Genomic DNA, 17,606 nt, shown 5'->3' on the forward strand with positions numbered 1-17,606 from the left:
AGCAGGAGGAGTGATGGAAACGAAAGTCAAAACAAAGATGATTTAAGCAGCTGAACGAGTCACATGCCTAATGGAGAGATCTATTATAGGCTGTATAGCATCATCCCTTGGGAAGGGTGGAAACCCCATCACTTGCGCCATTTACAATTGGAAAAGGCATTAAAAAGTAGATCAGCCTGTTGGAGAGGGAAAAAACACCGCAGGTCCTCAGAGAATCAGTGGGATGACTTAATAGGTCTTTTCCATCTCAAATTACTGTGATGTAGTTTGTATGCTTGGGGACCTGAGGTGCTAGAATAATTTTTCCAGCATTTGGGCTTCTTTACTATTACTACAAGGCCTCAGTGAAGAAATGATAATGGGTCATGGAATGCAGTTTCTGCATTGTAAGTGGAAGCCCACAGTGTACTGATGCTTTAGTATGAAGGCAGAACTGACTACGATAAGTTTCACATTGTGATGTCAGTGTAAATAAATACAAACACAATACCAATTAAGTCCCAAAACAACATACATGTATTGACTGAGACCAAAGGCAGAGGGAAAGGACCTTTGTCACAGTTAGATGGTGGCTGAATAAATGAAAATTCAAGTAGTTTATTCTCTCATCTAGAAAAATACATGTCTAAATACTTAAAAGTCTATCTTTACAAAAAAAAAAAAATAAGAAAAAAAATGGCCTTAAAACTATCAAGAAACATTTACTGTGTAGGAACTTTAGGACCCACATTTTGAATGTGTGCTGTATTTCTGTCCACAGCTGCAGTTGTGATTAGCAACTGACACATTCTGAAACCCATGGTGGCCCAGAAGAGCACATATGTGCACAGGCTGTGCCAACCTGGGGCAATAACTGCAACTGAAAGGAACGGGCACAGCTTGGTCAAATGGAAACTGGGGCAGGCAGAGAAGGGCTGGTGTTACTGTGATTACTAGAAGGAGCACAGCTGTGACCATCTCAACCCTTCTCAGCCAGAGGATGACACGGAAGCAGGGGACAAAAATGGTAAGAGGGTGACAGGAGGGAGAGGCAGCAAGAAAGAAAGCAAAAGAATCCAGAGAGGGAAACCCACAGATGCAAGCTCTTTGCAGGTGGAGTATGTCACAGATCCTGATAAAAATATTGTATGTGGTTGAGCACAAGTGAAACTTGGCGTTCTAGAAGACTGAAGTTTGCAACAAACAAATTCAGGGTTTGACCTACACCTGACAGATATAGGTCAACCCTCATCCTGCTGCTCTCAGCAGCTGTAGCCAATAGGAGACAGTGCTGCCCAGCATGCCGGTTTAAGCTGCTGCTAATAGAGGGAAATCAACCTAACCCCATATTTCCTGCCTCTGCAGTCCTCACTTGTCTATTCATGGCCAACTCAGGCGCAGGCAGAGCTGCTGGCTTGCTGTAACTGCTGGATGACTGATAAGTGGAATCTGGTGCTAGCATATATATTCCCACCTCATCTAGCTAAAAGATCTTTTGTAAAGCCTTTTAAGGGAGGACGATTAAAATTCAATTTTCCCTCATTAACCTAAATGCTTTCTTAAATTCATATAACCAGAAGAGACTTACTAATTCTTCACACCAATAGAACTTTAGAGATGTTTAGAGAGAGGAAATTCCGTGACAGAGGCCTATTTTTGAAAGGATACAGCAGAGGTTAAGTGACTTATCCCATGTTACTTAGAGGTGATAGTTAAGGCAGAAAGCGAACTGAGGGAGTGGTCTGAGATAAGTGAGGAAATTATGAAATTAAATCTGAAGAAAGAACATCATCACCAAATCACATTGGGTTAAATATCTATTGGAAATCCCAATTCAGTAACACACATTCCTTTATCCTACATGTTCAGACTAGTGTTAAAAGTGACTTCAGATATTTCATGTTTTTTAAAAAAATGTCCAACCATTCTCCTCAATGAACATGACATTAAATCAAGCTAAGTCCAGTCACATGGCCTCAACTTTACTCACTAAAGCTAGCAGGCAAGGGCCTAGTGAGTTGAATTAGAGGTTTAATTAGAAGAACAAGCAATAAATGCTAAATGTTCCGTTGCAACTGTGTAACTTTCTGTGGGATTTTATGCCTTGTATCTTTTTTCCTGAATTCCAGACCAACGGGGCTGCACTAGAACCCCAGAAGCAGAGAATTCCATAACTCAGACTCTTTGATTCAGATATTTTTCTTTTCATCACCTTGAGAGAGCAAATAAATCCCCCAAACTACTTTTCCCACCTCTCAAGCTTCTAGAGGATATTCTTGACTGGAATTTGTCCATGTTCTGAAATAACAGGTCACTTCACGTTCTTTGTGTTTAAATAAATGTAATTAGGCCTGTTTTTAAAAACTATGGAAAATATTAAAAGGAAAATAAAAATCATCTATAAACTTACCACTTAGTGGCAGCCGCATGAACATTTTTGTGTTTCCTTATTTCTACACATATGTATACTTTCCAAAATTTGTCATAAATGTTTTAAAGGTGCTTCATATATTGCCAAATTGCCCTCAAGAAAAGTTAAATCAATTTATAATCCACTTCCAGTGAGTGGTGTAATTTTAAAAGCCAGCTTTAAATTTGAGTTGAAAAATGATGCCTCACAGCTGTCTTTATTTTCTTCTATCTCCCTCACTCCTAAAGTTGACCATTTCTTTCCTATGGTTATGGCCAATTACAGTGGACATTGTGTTTCACTCCTCAACAACAATGTAGTTTCTGGAATTGACCTCAGCTCTGGGAATGAGTCCCGATTACTATTGAACCAAGCATAGTAATCCAATCTCTTTGGCTAGTGAAAGGTTCAAAATCAAAACGTAGCATTCCTGTGACAGGAGATTTAATCCAGGTTGGTCCTAATCTGAGTCAATAAGGCTGAGAAGAAGCACTTGTATTTTGTTGCTAGAAAAGAGATTCTACGGCCTGGTGTGGTGGCTCACACCTGTAATCCCAGCACTTTGGGAGGCTGAGGTGGGTGGATCATTTGAGGTCAGGAGTTTGAGACCAGCCTGCCTCTACCAAAAACACAAAAATTAGCCGAGTGTGGTTGCAGGTGCCTGTAGTTCCAGCTACTCGAGAGGCTGAGGCAGGAGAATTGCTTGAACCCAGGAGGTAGAGGTTGCAGTGAGCCAAGGAAAAAAAAAAGAGAGAGAGAGAGAGAGATTCCACTTCTCTGATGAATGTGAACAGGAAAGTGTATTGTCCCCACGTGCTGCTGGGTGTTATCTTGTGAACCTCAGAGAAGTTAACCTGACTTTCTGGTTACATGCAAAAATATATTGTTTCCTTAGTGTTTAGGTTAGTTTGATTTGGGCTTCCAATTTTTACAGTGAGAAGCTGTCAGAACCCTTTTTCTTTATGGGATTTTTTGGAGTTTTTTATTTTGTTTTTGCCAATTCCTATTAGGCATTATCAGTATTTTTATTGTTGATGTGGTAAGAACTCTATTGAGGGTGTAATCTTTTTTGTCTGTATATTATGATTATGTCTCCAAGTTTATCACTTGTTCATTATTTGTTATGTAGTCTTATTTAATGCAGAGAAGAATATAGTCTTAATGTAATTAAATATACCAGTGTTTTTCTTTGTGATATATTCCATTGCTTTTACTGTTATTCATTCACTAATAAGTGTGTGTGTGTGTGTCTGTGTCTGTGTGTGTGTGTGTAGCAACCAGAGGGTTCCAGGCTATAATATACAAGTGAGCCAAAAAAGATACAGTCCCTGTCTTACATCCTAGTTTATATCCTAGTGGGGGGATTGAGGGTAAGGCAAACATTAAACTGAAAAGCCACACAAATGAGTGTGAGCTGCCAGTGGATAGATCCTACAAAGAGAAGGTACACAATATATGAGAGCTCTAATAGGAAAATTAGGCCTAACTAAGGAAACCAGGGGAAGCTTCCCTGTGGAAATGGTGATTGAACTATGAATGATGAAAAGGAGTTAGGTAGCTGGGTAAGGGCATTACAGGTAGTGGGAACCACAGGTGCAAAGGTCCTGCCCAGGAACAAGCACAGGAAATATGAGGGGTGAAAGAAAGTAAATGTCACCAGATCCTGAGAGGGGCTTGGTATAAGATGAAGCTGGAAAGGTTGAGGGGTTGGGGGATGGAGCTGGGAGAAGCTGACTATGCAGGGTTAATAAGTCCATGTTAAAGAGTTCTGCCTCCTTCCTAAAATCTATGGTGTCATCTTTGACAACCATATTACCTTTACCCCCAACATCCAATTCTATCAAACCCCCAAATCCTATCACTTTTGCTTTCTACATATCTCTTTAATCTATCCACTTTAATCTGTCCATTTCTCTTCATATTTATCACACTGCTTTAGTCCATTCTATCATCATTTCTGCCTGCACTAATGGAACAGCCTCCTCATTGATCTGTTTGCTCCTACTCTTGCCCCAGTTTAATCCATTCCATGGTAATGAGAATTCAGACCTGACATTGATAGCATTTGATGACATAAGATAACATTAGAAGATCTAATGTACAACAGGAGGGCTCCATGAAATAATATTGTACTGTACTTGAGATTTTCCGTAAAAGAGTAGATTTTAGGTGCCACACACAAAAAACAAGTAATTATGTGAGATAATGGATGTTAATTTGCTTGACTATAGTAACCTTTTTACTTTCTATATGTATATCGAAACATCATGTTGTATACCTTAAATATATACAGTAAAATTTTTAAAATAAGAAATGCAAGAAAATAAACTTGTTAACAAAAAAGAAAGAAAACACTGACAAAGAACCAGTTTGGATTTTTGTTAGTTTATTTTTTGAGAGGAGAGTGTATGCAGTGGGCAGTTCATGAGCTCAATTTTGGACCCGTTGAGTTTGAAATGCTCTTGGGATGTCCTGGAGAAGAAGCCAGGTAGGAGGTGAATGCTAGGTGGATATCTTCTGCTTTCCCACATAGAGCCACCCTCCACCCTTCTCTATTCTGCTGTATCCAGAGAGACTGACCTGTATGAAATGAATCAGCAGCCCATGTATCCTCAGCACCTGGTTCCCATGTTTTCTGTCTTCTAGTTAGGTTCAGCCAATGGGAGGTAGAAGCAGAAGACTGAAGGAAGAGTGTGGAGGCTGATTATTTATTCCATATTATCTCCATACTGCATTCTCTCTTCCCCTTCCTTCTCCTGCCCCTCTTCCCCACCTTCTCCTACTTCTACCACTCCTTTGCCACCTCCTCCTCTCTCTCACTCTCATTCAGTAATCATTTCCACCTCCTTCCTTGTTTAGGCCTAAAGCAGTAATATTCCCTGAGATACTGTACCATTATCCTTTGTTGCCTTCCCTAAACCCTTTGTAAATGATCTCTTAACTAAAGTCTCCTTAATTACCCATTTTGAATGTGCCATACATTTCCTGCATGGATCCTGACTAATACTGAAAAGCTGGAAATGGTTAGGCTGGAGTTTGAGAGTCACCTGACAGGAGGTGGTAACTACAGCCATAGGTATGATGAGAATCCTTGGGAGACAGCGTAGAGAAGGAATGGGCCCAGAGAAACTCAAACATATAATGGTCTCCAGAGGAGGATAATCCTGCACAGTCACTGGAGAAGTAGTGGCCAAAGTGGTAAGAGAAAAATTAGGGAAGTGTTATGAAAGCCAAAGGAAGCAAAGGGAATAAAAAAAGGGTTTGTAGTCAAGACTATCAACTGGTGCTACAGTCATTGGATTTAGTGACTTAAACGACATCCTGAATCTGTTACATATTTTCTGTGTTCCCTTGTAGTTTATAATGCTTTTAATTTTTTATATTTCTTTAACTTATCTAGAATTTATTTCAGAATACAGTTTAAGGTGAAAATTTATCCTTCTTTAGCCATTATTCCAACATCATTTACTAAATAATTCATCACTTTATGTGTTACAATTACTTCATCACATACCGTTTTTAAAAGTACAAAGAGATGCCTAAGCACTTTCTATTCGATGTTTAAGAGCTTCCTATTTAACTATCATTGTGGAAAGGGCTGTCACTTTCATACATTTCAATATCCTTTTGAGCAAGTCTAACTTCTTATTTCTTAATTTTCAGAATTATATTATTAATAGTCCCATTTATTCTTCCAGATGAACCTTAGAGCCATTTTATCAATTAAAAAAATCCACTGGAATTTTGTTTGGGATTGTTTTAATCCTACAAATTAAATTGGGAAGAGTTTAACTTTATTATATTTAGCCAGAAACTTCACACACACACACACACACACACACACACGCACAGACACACACACATCTACTTATCTTCAAGTCTTTTTTTAGCTCTAAGAAGAGAATAAGAAGCATATTTTGTAAAGGTCATTTCCAAATATTTTATATTTACATTCTTCTGTCTGATTTTTCTTAGACATTCTTTGTTATTCTTTCTCTGACATGGTTTTGATATAACAGTAATAATGTCTTTGGTGGAAAACTAGGAGAAATTAAGAAAATAAATTAAATAAATCCTAACATCAACCTCCAGATCCCAACATTGTTAACTTTTTGTTGTACCTACTGAACACTTTTTTTTTCCTGAGACAGAGTCTCGGTCTGTTGCCCAGGCTGCAGTGCAGTGGCACAATCATAGTTAACTGCAGCCTTGACCTCCCAGCCTCAAGCAATCCTCCCACCTTGGCCTCCCGACGCTGGGATTATAGGCGCCACTTTTTATACTCTTATCTATGTGTATTTTTATATGTTCCTTATACAAATAAGATACAATGTTGTTCTGTAACCTTATTCTTTCACCTGCTCTACCAGGAATATCTTTCCTATCAGTACGTACATTTCTAACACATCATCCGTCGTTGCTGCATGCTCTTACATTGTATAGACGTACCTTAATTTATTTAACCAGTCTCTTATGTGACCTTTGCTGTTTCCCAATTTCCAGCATGAAATAATGCTGTGATAAACCTCTCTTATCTACTCAACTCGAAAGATCTTTGGAATTTTATTTTTATTAAATATTAAATATATACAAAAATATTTATAAAATGAATGTTTAAGTGTTTTTAAAAACAATACAGTGGTCACTTATGTAGCCACTATCCTAAGAAACACCACATCTAATCCTCTATGTGTCCCTCTCCAATCTCATCCTTCTTTACTCATCATTCCCTTTATTTTGTTTGTATTTTACCACATGCATATTTTTCCATGAAAGGGCCATATATGCCAAGTGGCCCCCAAATGCCAAAGGAGCCAAGAAACCAAAGAAGGAGGCAAATAAATCCAGCTTGTCAGTATTGGCTGATTTGTTGAGAGAACTTACAAACAGAAGCGTGGTCTTGGGTGGCCACAAGACAAGCAGATCTCCGCATTGTTAATCCTCAGAACCACGGCTTTATACCACAGGGAAAAGGTATACGTGCTCCAGCAAGACAATGAAAGGCAACCCTCCAGAACAGGTGAGACTGCTATGTGTGTCACAGCCTATAATTTGTGCGATAACATCAAGGTTGCTTTGATCTAAAAGTAGGAGTACATGTTTGTACACTAAGGACAGTAACTAAAACAGAAATCAGGAGGCATTCATGGGACTGGGGCTAATCAGAAGTCAACACGGTTGATTAGCATCCAAGATGGAGTCACTTTTGTCTCCATACGCACATATGCCTGAACATATATAATATGTGATTTTGCATGGTTTCGAACTATATAAATTGAAACTTTACTGCATAGATCTTTCTGTGACTTGCTTTTTCCACTCAATGTATTCCTGAGATGCATCCATGTTGTTGCACATAGCTACAATGTATCCATTTTTACTGTTATATAGTATTCAATTATATGAATATACCATATTTTAAATCTATTCTCCTGTTAATGAATAGATTTTGCTATTACAAGTAATGCTACTATGAACATCCTTGTACCTGTATCACAGTACATGTGTATAAGAATTTCTCTTGGCCAAATATCAAAAGCGAAATTACTGGATCAAAGGCATGCACATTTTCAACCTTTTAGATAATGGCAAATTTTCTTCCAAAATGGTTGAAATAATTTACAGTCTCACTAACAGTGTATAAGAACTCAGTGGTTCCACATCTTTTCTCAATCTTGTTATTTGACATTTTAAAACTTTTGTCAAACTAATAGGATTGAAATAATATGCCATTGTGGTTTTAATTTGCATTTCCCTGATTACAAATGAAGTTGGGCATATTTTCATATGTTTTTTCAGCATTTGTGTTCTCTCTTCAGTGAAGTGCCCATTTAAATCCTTTTCCCATTTAAAATAAATTAGGCTGTATTTTTTTTACGGGCTTACAGATTTTATGTAGTCTGGATGCTAATTCTTTGTCACAAAGGTATAGCAAATCCCCTCTCCCAGTTTGTGGCTCATCTTTTTCTCTCTTCAGGTATCTCTTGATGTACAGAAGTTCTTAACTTTAATGTGGTTGACTTTAATAATTTCCTTTACTATCTGTGCTTTTCAATATAGCTTCAGAAACCCTTCCCTTCCTTTAATTGAAAAGGGAATTCTCTTATATTATCCTTCAAAAGTTTTAAAGCTCTACCTAAAGTTAAGTCTTTAATCCATCTAGAATAGGTTTTTTGGCATGTGGTGTGAGATAGGGGTTCAAATTGAGTTTTCCTGTAGGAATAACCAGTTGTTTCAGCATCATGTATTTAAAGTCTATGCTTTCCCAGCTGATTTTCAGCTCTGATCAGCCAGCTCTGATACATTTGACAAGCAACCTGCCAAGTTCCACTATCCACTCTTTAACCCTTCCTCCTTAAAAAAACAAACAAACAAAAAAAAACAAAAAAAAACCTCGAAAAGAAAAACAAAACAAAACAAAAAACCCCACCTTGTTGGGATTTGAGTGTAATTGAATTAAATATATGGGCCAATTACAACAAAAGTGAAAACTTTACAATATTGAATCTTCCTATCCATAAACATAGTATTTCTTTCTACTTATTTAAACATGCTTTAATTTCTGTCAATAATTTTATGATTTTTTTTGTGTACAGATCTTATATATATTTTGTTAAATTTATCCCTAGGTACTTAATATGTTTATAGTATTGTAAATGTTACCTGTTTTTATTTGCGGCTATAAAGAAATTCATTTTAAATTATTAACCTTATAAGTAGCAATTTTGCTAAAAAGGCTTAATTCTAATTTGTATGCAGATTCTTTTGTATTTTCTATGCAAAAAAATCATCATCTGCGAATGATGACTATGTAACTTTTCTGCCTATCTAATCCTTACAAATTGTATATAAATTTTGTATCATCTTTCTAGTACCTGACTAAAGTTTTTTGTGGGTGATATTCAGAAGCTTATTATTTGTATTGGGTATCATTCACGGTGCTTTTGTTTCTTGACTGTGGATTCATATTTCTATGGGAATTCTTTGAAGCCTAGATTGAAGGGAGTTCATTTAAAGAGGATTTGCATTTGTTTCTGCCAGATGCCCACGGGTACTACTGAAGGAGGGCCACTTTAAACTAAATTCTCAGCTTGAAGTTTTTCCAGACCACCCAGGTAGTAAAACTCAGGCAGCAAAACTCACACATAAGGGTTGGCTTGTACTTATAAACTTTCGGGGAGATTTTCCTTCTCCTTTACCCAGTGCCAAGTTTTAAGATAAGCAAATTTTCTTGTTGTCTGCTGTGGGGGCAATTTTGTTTCTGGTATACCCTTTTGAGCTTTATGTAGGATGTTGTCTTTTAGACTACCTTCTTTGGGCTGGACGTAGGCTTTGTGACCTATTGTCCACATCTCACAAGGCCGTGAAAACTGGAGCTCAAGATCCCCTGGATCTGTCAAAACTGCTCAGTACAGAAGCCAGCATTAGAGCCTCTGTCATCTTGCTAGGGCCTTGCTTTGAATTATTTTGGCCTTACTTTATTACCAGTTCATTGATGCATTTTAAAACATATTTCTATATTTTATTCATTGTTTTTAATTATTCTCAATAGGAGGGTTGGTAAGTGTATCTAGTTTTCCAGCAGTCTTCCATCCACCCCACTTCAGCTACCCATTCTCATACCCTAGAGCTTTTCATTTCTAAAATCTGTTTCACCTCCTAAATTTCAAATATCTACCCTATGGCCAACGTCTCCTGTCCTTGAGTTCCTTTAATTTATGAGTTCTATGTTAAGAGTTATTCAACCCCATTAGGACTGCCAACCCATTCATCCTCATATGTTCATGTTCACTGTCCACCTTCTCAAATTCATCTTAAAATTATTATTATTATTATTATTATTATTTGAGACAGGGTCTTGCTCTGTCACCCAGGTTGGAGTGCAGTGGCACAGTTACAGCTCACTGCAGCCTCAACTTCCTGGGCTCTAGTGATCCTCCTGCCTGTAGCCTCATGAGTAGCTGAGACTATAGATGTGTACCACCACACCTGGCTAAGTTTTTTATTTTTTGTAGAGATGAGGTCTCACTATGTTTCCCAAGCTGGTCTCGAACTTCTGAGCACAAGTGATTCTCCCACCTCCCAAAGTGCTGGGATTACAAACCTGAGCCACCACGCCTAGCCTCAAATTCATTTTTATCCAGATTAGAATCTATGCAGGGTAACTGTGTTGCAAAATACAATGTGCCTTCTGCAATTGTGCCATGCTGTGGTACTGATCCTGTGTTCCATCATCATAATCACTCCCTTACACACACCTTCCATGTCCTTATTCCTTTCCTCAGATATTTAATCTGGCAACAACTACTGATTAAACCTAAATCTACCCACCTACTCTGTACCTAGTTCTGGAAGGTAACAAGCAACTATGCTGACTGATTTTCTTCAAAATGTATGTGGCTTCAGTATGCTCAGCAATCCTACTATATTGCTCTAGTCAGTTCATTCTACCACCTTTCAAAGCAACTGATTCATACCTTCCTCTCTGCAAATCCCTAGCCTTCCCTGAGCCACTCCTTTCTCAGTTGGAGGATTCCCTTCTATTCTACTGGGGACAATAGAATCCAACAGTGGAGAGCTTTCTCATTCACCCACCACCAAATCCACTAAACTCCTTGAATCTGTAGTACTGTATATTCTTAGCTTTTCTTCTTGTAACTGATGAACTGTCAAAAAAGTGACAAATGCCCAAGTAAAAAGCGCTTGAGTGCATGGATCTCACTTTTCCCCTCTACCTATCATTATATGTAACTCCCTGTCATTCTGTTTGTCTTTTTGGTCTGAGAATGAGCATATGCTCTCAGATTTTTTTTTTTTTTTCTTAAAACAAAACAGGAGACTTCTGCTTCTGGGAAGATGTAATAGACATACTTTCTCCTATTCCTCCAGCTAAATCAAATGAAAACCTCTTGGCATTACATACAAAAGAAATATTAAAACATTGAAAGGTGGAGAGAAGAAGGCAGACCAGATGGGGGATTTGGAACCTGAGGAACAACACAGTAATAGTTCTCTGTGCTTTTTGTTTGTTTGCCTCATATATCCCAGGCTTTGAGCTGAATAAGCTGGTAAGCCACAAACACCAACAGGCACAAACCAAAAAAAAAAAGCCTCAACAAAAGCAAGATTTGTCAAGCCAAAGAACCAGGAAAGGGTCAGCCTAGTAAAACAGAAAACTTTTAGACAATAACCACTCCTAAAATGACAAAAAAACAAAAAACAAAAAAAAAACTGTGGCCCTATTCCCATCTATGCTAAACAAGTCCTACTAGGAAGCCTAGACTGTAACCCTCTGCCAGGCTACACTGAGGCCCTCCCAACATGCTGTCCAAGGTGCTGTGAAAGAATGCTGAGTAGGGAGCACCAGGCAGTAATGACACGCACTTTCCTCCACCATCCTCCTCCCCATTACCAGTAGAGACCACATAGGGAGTTTGGACTTCCACTCCCACCCCCAACTGGGGTGCCATTAGAGGAGGTCTGGTGGAGCTTCAGGGTTTTCACCATGACCCAGTGGAAATGAGGCCCCCTCTTCACCCCAGTATCAGTGGAGGCCTCAAGTAGAGCAGTTATGAGGCACTTCTACACCTCCCTGCCAGGAAGGTAACAATGGAGGCCCAGTGGGAAGCGGAATTCTCACCCTGCCCAGCAGTAATGGGGAGCTGTCAAAGAGCATGGACTTTGCCTGCCTGGGTCATCTTTGCAACCTTAGTGCCTGGACACTGCTTGGCACATGATAGGGGCTAGTTGCACAATGTTGCTCCAATCACTCTTTCCTTCTGTACATCAATTTCCTCCTCAGAGGAAAATGAGAATGAACATAATAGTGTCTACCTATAGGTTGTTGTGTGGAGTAACCGGATTTATACGTGTAAAGCTCCAAGTGTCCAACACATGAAGTGTCAGCCATTGCTGCTGCTGGTGTTGTCATTTATTCATTCCTCACTGGTTTACATGCCACTTAAATCTAACTTGTGTCACATCCCATGACTTTTGTAGTGTCTTCATTCTTATTTTCTATATATTCTGTAACTGCAATCATATTTCCCTCTTTATGCCCAAGAGATATGGAGAAGTGTATTTTTTTATTTTCAAGTGGGTGGGAAATTTTTGTCGAAATGTTTTGTTCTGATTTGTAGTTTTATTTGTAGTTTTATTATTCTGTGGTCAGAGAATATGTCTGTGCACTTCGTGTTTTAAGAGATTTATTGATGTTTTCTTTATAGTCTAGTATATAAGCTATTTAAAGAAATAATTTCTTCAATTAAAATAATTTCTCCCTTTTTCCTCATTGTGAAGGCTTTTATGCTAGGGATATATCCTATAAACATACTTTCCAACACACCAAACTAGACAGTTAAATGAAATAAAAGCTTCAATAATGTTGAGTTAAAATGCTTTATTCCTATTCAATTTGCAGTAAGCACAGATTGCAAAGTTCCCCAGAGGGAGAGAAATGGGAGTAGATAAACTCAGCCTGCAGGTATGATTTGTTATTGTTCTTCTGCCTCTTTTCTCCCTCTAGTTTTCTTCTTGCAAAGAATTCCTTTAATTCCTAATTGTAGCAAATTGTAATTTCCAAAAGTAGTCTCAGCAATATTTCTGGTCTCACATGCTCTTCAAGGATCTTGCTACTTCCCATCAACAAGTGGCATCTATCCCCTTGTACTAGGGTGGACCTTTATGATTGCCTCAACAAAAGAGGAATAGAGTGGAAGTCATGCTGTGTGACTTCCAAGATGGGTCAACTAGCAGACATGTGAATGAGCCTTCAAATAATCCCAGCCCTCAGCCTTGGAGCGAAGACCAGGGCCAAGCCAGCGCTACAGTGCCCTGTGTGAAATCTGTAATGCACAGACTCAGTGAGCATACTAAATGGTTGTGTTACATCATTGAGTTATGGGGTAATTTATGACTCAGCTACGGTAGCCAGGTCACTAAGGATGCCAACTTATCAGAAGATTTCATGTAGAAGGAGGGTGTTATAATGAGAAAACATTAGACTAGGACCTGAGAGACTTGGGTTGTAACTGGGTTAGCTCATAACTGGCTATGGATCCTTGACTAAATCATGTAACCTTTCTGGGTCTTAATATCCACATCTGTCAAAGAAGGTATCTGAACTTTTTAGTCTTCTTCAACTTCTACCATTAAATATCTCAATATAGAATATTTAACATTATAAATGTTCTTATATTGGAAATATTCTGTTTCTTAAGATGCTGAATATCTATTTTTCATCAATGCTAGTGTTGATTTTACAGGGCAATCTTATTTCTCTCATTTCCATATTATTGGAAATAATTTTCCAAAATATTGGTAGTAGAGAATAGAATCATTTTTATCAGCCCAAATTTAGCATAAAATAAGTTAGAAAGCTGGGTAGGCATTTGATGGAGAACAGAGGGTTCCCCAGTCTCAGTTCATGGTAATACATTAACCACTACTCTGATTTTTATATTGTTCAGTGATTTCTGCCCACTATTTTGGGTGTTCTTTGTTAGTCACCATGTAACAAGCTGCCAGAATATGTTTACTGAGATTTTACTGTCTCTGTCTAGATCTAGCAGTTGGAGAATTTTAAGTATACTTTCCAAAGCTAAATCTGCTATGGGATAAGTAAGGCTGGTTTCTCATCAGTTGTAATTCTCTCAAAGTTGCATTGTTAGGAGGATTCAGCTAGTATTCCACATACTGTATTCCAGAAGCAGCTACAGCAAGTGCTTAATACGTGCTTTCCAACACACAATACTTCAAGGTCCTTAGAGTGGGATGACTTGGTACAGCTGCCCCAGGTCAATATTCAGGGGACCTAGCTGTTCTGGCAGCTTGTCAGTGACTCAAGGAGCACCATCTGTTGCCTGTAACGTGCTTGTACCACCCTTGCCGAAAACAGTCTTAACCTGCTTCGCCTTCCTGGACTCACCAGAATCAGTGAGTCTCTATTCCCTTTGTATCATAATGCTCCCCAACACAGAACAAAATTAGTAGGCTACTCTCTGATAGGAATTATGTGCTCCCTGAGAAGCAGTTGTTATTTCCTAAATCTGTTCATGATAGTTGTATTTTATTATAATAATGATGTGATTTCCTTAAATATTATATAAATCAATAAAATGTGAAGGCAAAAGAGCTGTTTCTATGAAAACAAGTTGAAAGCAACACAAAGTGTGAGTAATACAGCTGCAAAAGATTGTGGAAAAAAATCTAGAAGGATACTGTGCTCAGATCTCTTCCCATTTCTCTATAAGCTCTCACTCTCCTTTAAAGAAATCCATACTTTAAATCTTAGTTAATATATAGGAGTTGTGCTTTATTCAAGAGTGATGTTCTGTGATGTCCTGTGCTCAAAGAAAAGGCCTTGCTGGCCAGGCCTGGTAACTCAGGCCCGTAATTCCAGCACTTTGCGAGGCTGAAGCAAGAGAATCACTTAATCCCAGGAGTTCGAGGCCAGTCTGGGCAATATAATGAGCCTCATCTCTACAAAAAATTTTAAAAATTAGTCAGATGTGGTGGCATGTGTCTGTAGTCCCAGCTACTTGGGGGGCTAAGTGGGAGGGTCGCTTGAGTCCTGGAGGTCAAGGCTGCAGAGAACTATGATCACACCATTGCACTCCATCCTGGTTGACAGAGCGAGACCCTGTCCCTGTCTCAATTTAAAAAAAAAAAAAAAAAAAGAAAGAAAAGAAAAGGCCTTGCCCCCATATCAAAGGATTGGAAAACTGATGACATATCCTTTTTTTTTTTTTTTTTTTTTCAGTTAAAATGTTTGTGGAAAATCGCATTTTTTGACTTATTGCTTTAACCTACTTTTTAACAGACCAACTCCTGGTCCCACTCCTGAGGGATAAGTTGGCTTAGACTATACATAAATTTGGCTCATCTCTATTTGCTGTTTCACCACAACAAATAAAGAGCTGCAGGGATGGCCCTTTCCTGCAGCCAAACTACACACTGCCTCTTTGTGACTTTGTTTCCATATTGAGCTTACTCTTGACATGAGCTTTGGCCTCATCTGCCCAACCCATTCCCCCCTTCACCTCTCAAATTAATTCTAAAGGAATGTGATTTATTCCAGGTTCCACAAACCTCGCTGGGATAGCTCCAGATAAGCTCATTTACCTTGGGAATTCTCTGCTATCTACCCAAACCTAGGAAAGATCCTCTGCTTCTTGCTCCAAGCAATCCTGTAGTACAGCACCCGGTACCTTTCCTTCCTTGATTCAAACAATATGTATTGGACACCTACCATGCGTCAGGCTCAGCACCAGGTACTGGGTATGTAGTGGTGACTACAATGGGCTAATTTCTATTGTCAACAACAGCTATAAGTGTATTATCAACAGAAGAGCAAAGTCTTTTTCTCTTTTTTGTTGATAAATTGGTAAACTGACTAGACAGAATTTCCATCGCACTTTTGCCTTGGGAAACAAATTCTTTTATTTGGTTTATGTGCTTATGCATGCATTTATATACATATGTACTTATTTGGGTTTCCTGGGGGAAATTAAATGGGCCAGGGCATGTAATATTTTAGCTTAATCCAGAGATTGGCAAACTTTTTTTTATAAAGAGCCAGAGAGTAAACATTTTTGTTTTGTGGGCCATAGGTCTCTATCACAACTATTAAACTATGCACTTGTAGCACAAAAGCAGTCATAAACAATACATAATTGAATGAGAGTGGCTGTCTTCTAATTTTCCTTACAAAAATAGACAGGAGCCCTAGTTTGTACACCCCTAGAATCTATCGAAATACCTCAATGGCTCCCCCACTTGCAATTAAACTTGCTCAAGTCCCTCCCCTAAATAAAAATCAAAGAAGCCCACATCACCGCAAAAAGTTGTTTTGTACTCACCATCTCTCTTTCTCCACTGCTCATTTACCTTCAACTCTAGATAATCCAACCTCTGTGCTCACCACCTACTAAAATTGTCCTTATCAAGGTCACCGACGATCTCCATGTTGCTAAATCCCTCAGAGACTCCAGTCTTCTCTCTCTTAATCTCTACACAGCTTTCAACACAGCCAGCCACTCCCTCCTCGTTCTGGAAATACTCTCCACTCATCTTCTGAAACCTTCCAAGACTGATTTCCTTCCTTCAGCAGGAATACTTGTCAATCATCAAAGGCTCCTTCTCCTCTTCACAAACTACATGATGGAGTTGCTCAGGACTCTGTCCTGGGTTCTATTGCTTCTCTCCCTAGGGGACTTCATCTATTCTGTAGCTTTAAATGATATCTTTATGCTGGAAACTCCCAAATTTACTTTTTCAGCCCAGATCATTCCCCCAGTTCCTTACTCATACATCCGATCGCCCACTTGATATTGCAAGTCTCTCAGATAGATGTCTTAAATGTAAAGTGCTGAGCAAATATAATTGAATAAATACATACATGACTCTACCTGGTTTCCCAAGCAGAAACCAGAGCCTAATCATTAACGCCTCCCTTTGGCATTCTTTCACATTACCAAAACGTAAGCCTTCTGTTTCCTACTCATCTCCTGGATCTTTCCCTGGCTCTCTATACCTAATTCTTAGGCTGGTATAGCAGCATCTGTTGCTAAAATACTGAAATACTTCCATATTTGTTTTAAAGAACTGCTGGCCTAAGCTCCTGTTGTGCTGGCTCCACCTCTGGAGTCCACCTGCCCCATCCAGCCTGGTCTAGCAGATAGATGCCTGAAGACTCTGCTCTAGTGCTAAGGCTTGCATCCATTCTGATGGATCAGTGTTTATGCCAAAATAGCTAAGTATTTTAATATTATCCCTGCCTAATACCACAGTGACTAAAATATTCTAGCACTAGGAAATTATCTTTCACCCAGATTCCTGGAAAAGCTATCTGATATAGTTTGGATGTTTGTCCCCTCCAAATCTCATGCTGAAATGTGATCTCCAATGTTGAAGGTGGGTGTAGTGAAAGGTGTTTGGGTCATGGGAGTAGATCCCTTATGATGGCTTTATGCTGTCCTCACCTTAACAGGTGAGTTCTCACTCTATGAGTTCACACGGGATTTGGCTGTTTAAAAGAGCCTAGCACCTCCTCCTTCTCTCTCTTGCTCCCTCTCTCACTATGTGATATGCTGGCTTCCGCCTTGCCTTCCACCATGATTGTAAGCTTCCTGTGGCATCACAAGAAGCTGAACAGATGCTGGCACCATGCCTGTACAGCCTGCAGAACTGTGAGCCAAATAAACCTCATTTCTTTATT

The 17,606-nt window shown here is 38.9% G+C and overlaps 1 protein-coding gene across 2 annotated transcripts in view; it reads right to left on the reverse strand.

Moving 5' to 3' along the window:
- Nucleotides 1-4,787: 4,787 nt before the first annotated feature.
- UMAD1 (UBAP1-MVB12-associated (UMA) domain containing 1) overlaps nucleotides 4,788-17,606 on the reverse strand; it is a 301,427-nt gene continuing 288,608 nt past the window's right edge. The window contains exon 7 of one of the 2 annotated variants that reach the window (XR_008527076.2): nucleotides 4,788-5,069. Coding sequence is in view for 1 of the 2 variants with exons in the window: in XM_054559453.2 (XP_054415428.1) it covers nucleotides 4,812-5,069 (258 nt within the window). In the remaining variant the exon portion in view is untranslated. The remainder of the gene's footprint in view (nucleotides 5,070-17,606) is intronic. The other variant, XM_054559453.2, reaches the window with a different exon arrangement.

Source organism: Pongo abelii, chromosome 6, assembly GCF_028885655.2.
Source record: "Pongo abelii isolate AG06213 chromosome 6, NHGRI_mPonAbe1-v2.0_pri, whole genome shotgun sequence".
NCBI lineage: Eukaryota > Metazoa > Chordata > Mammalia > Primates > Hominidae > Pongo > Pongo abelii.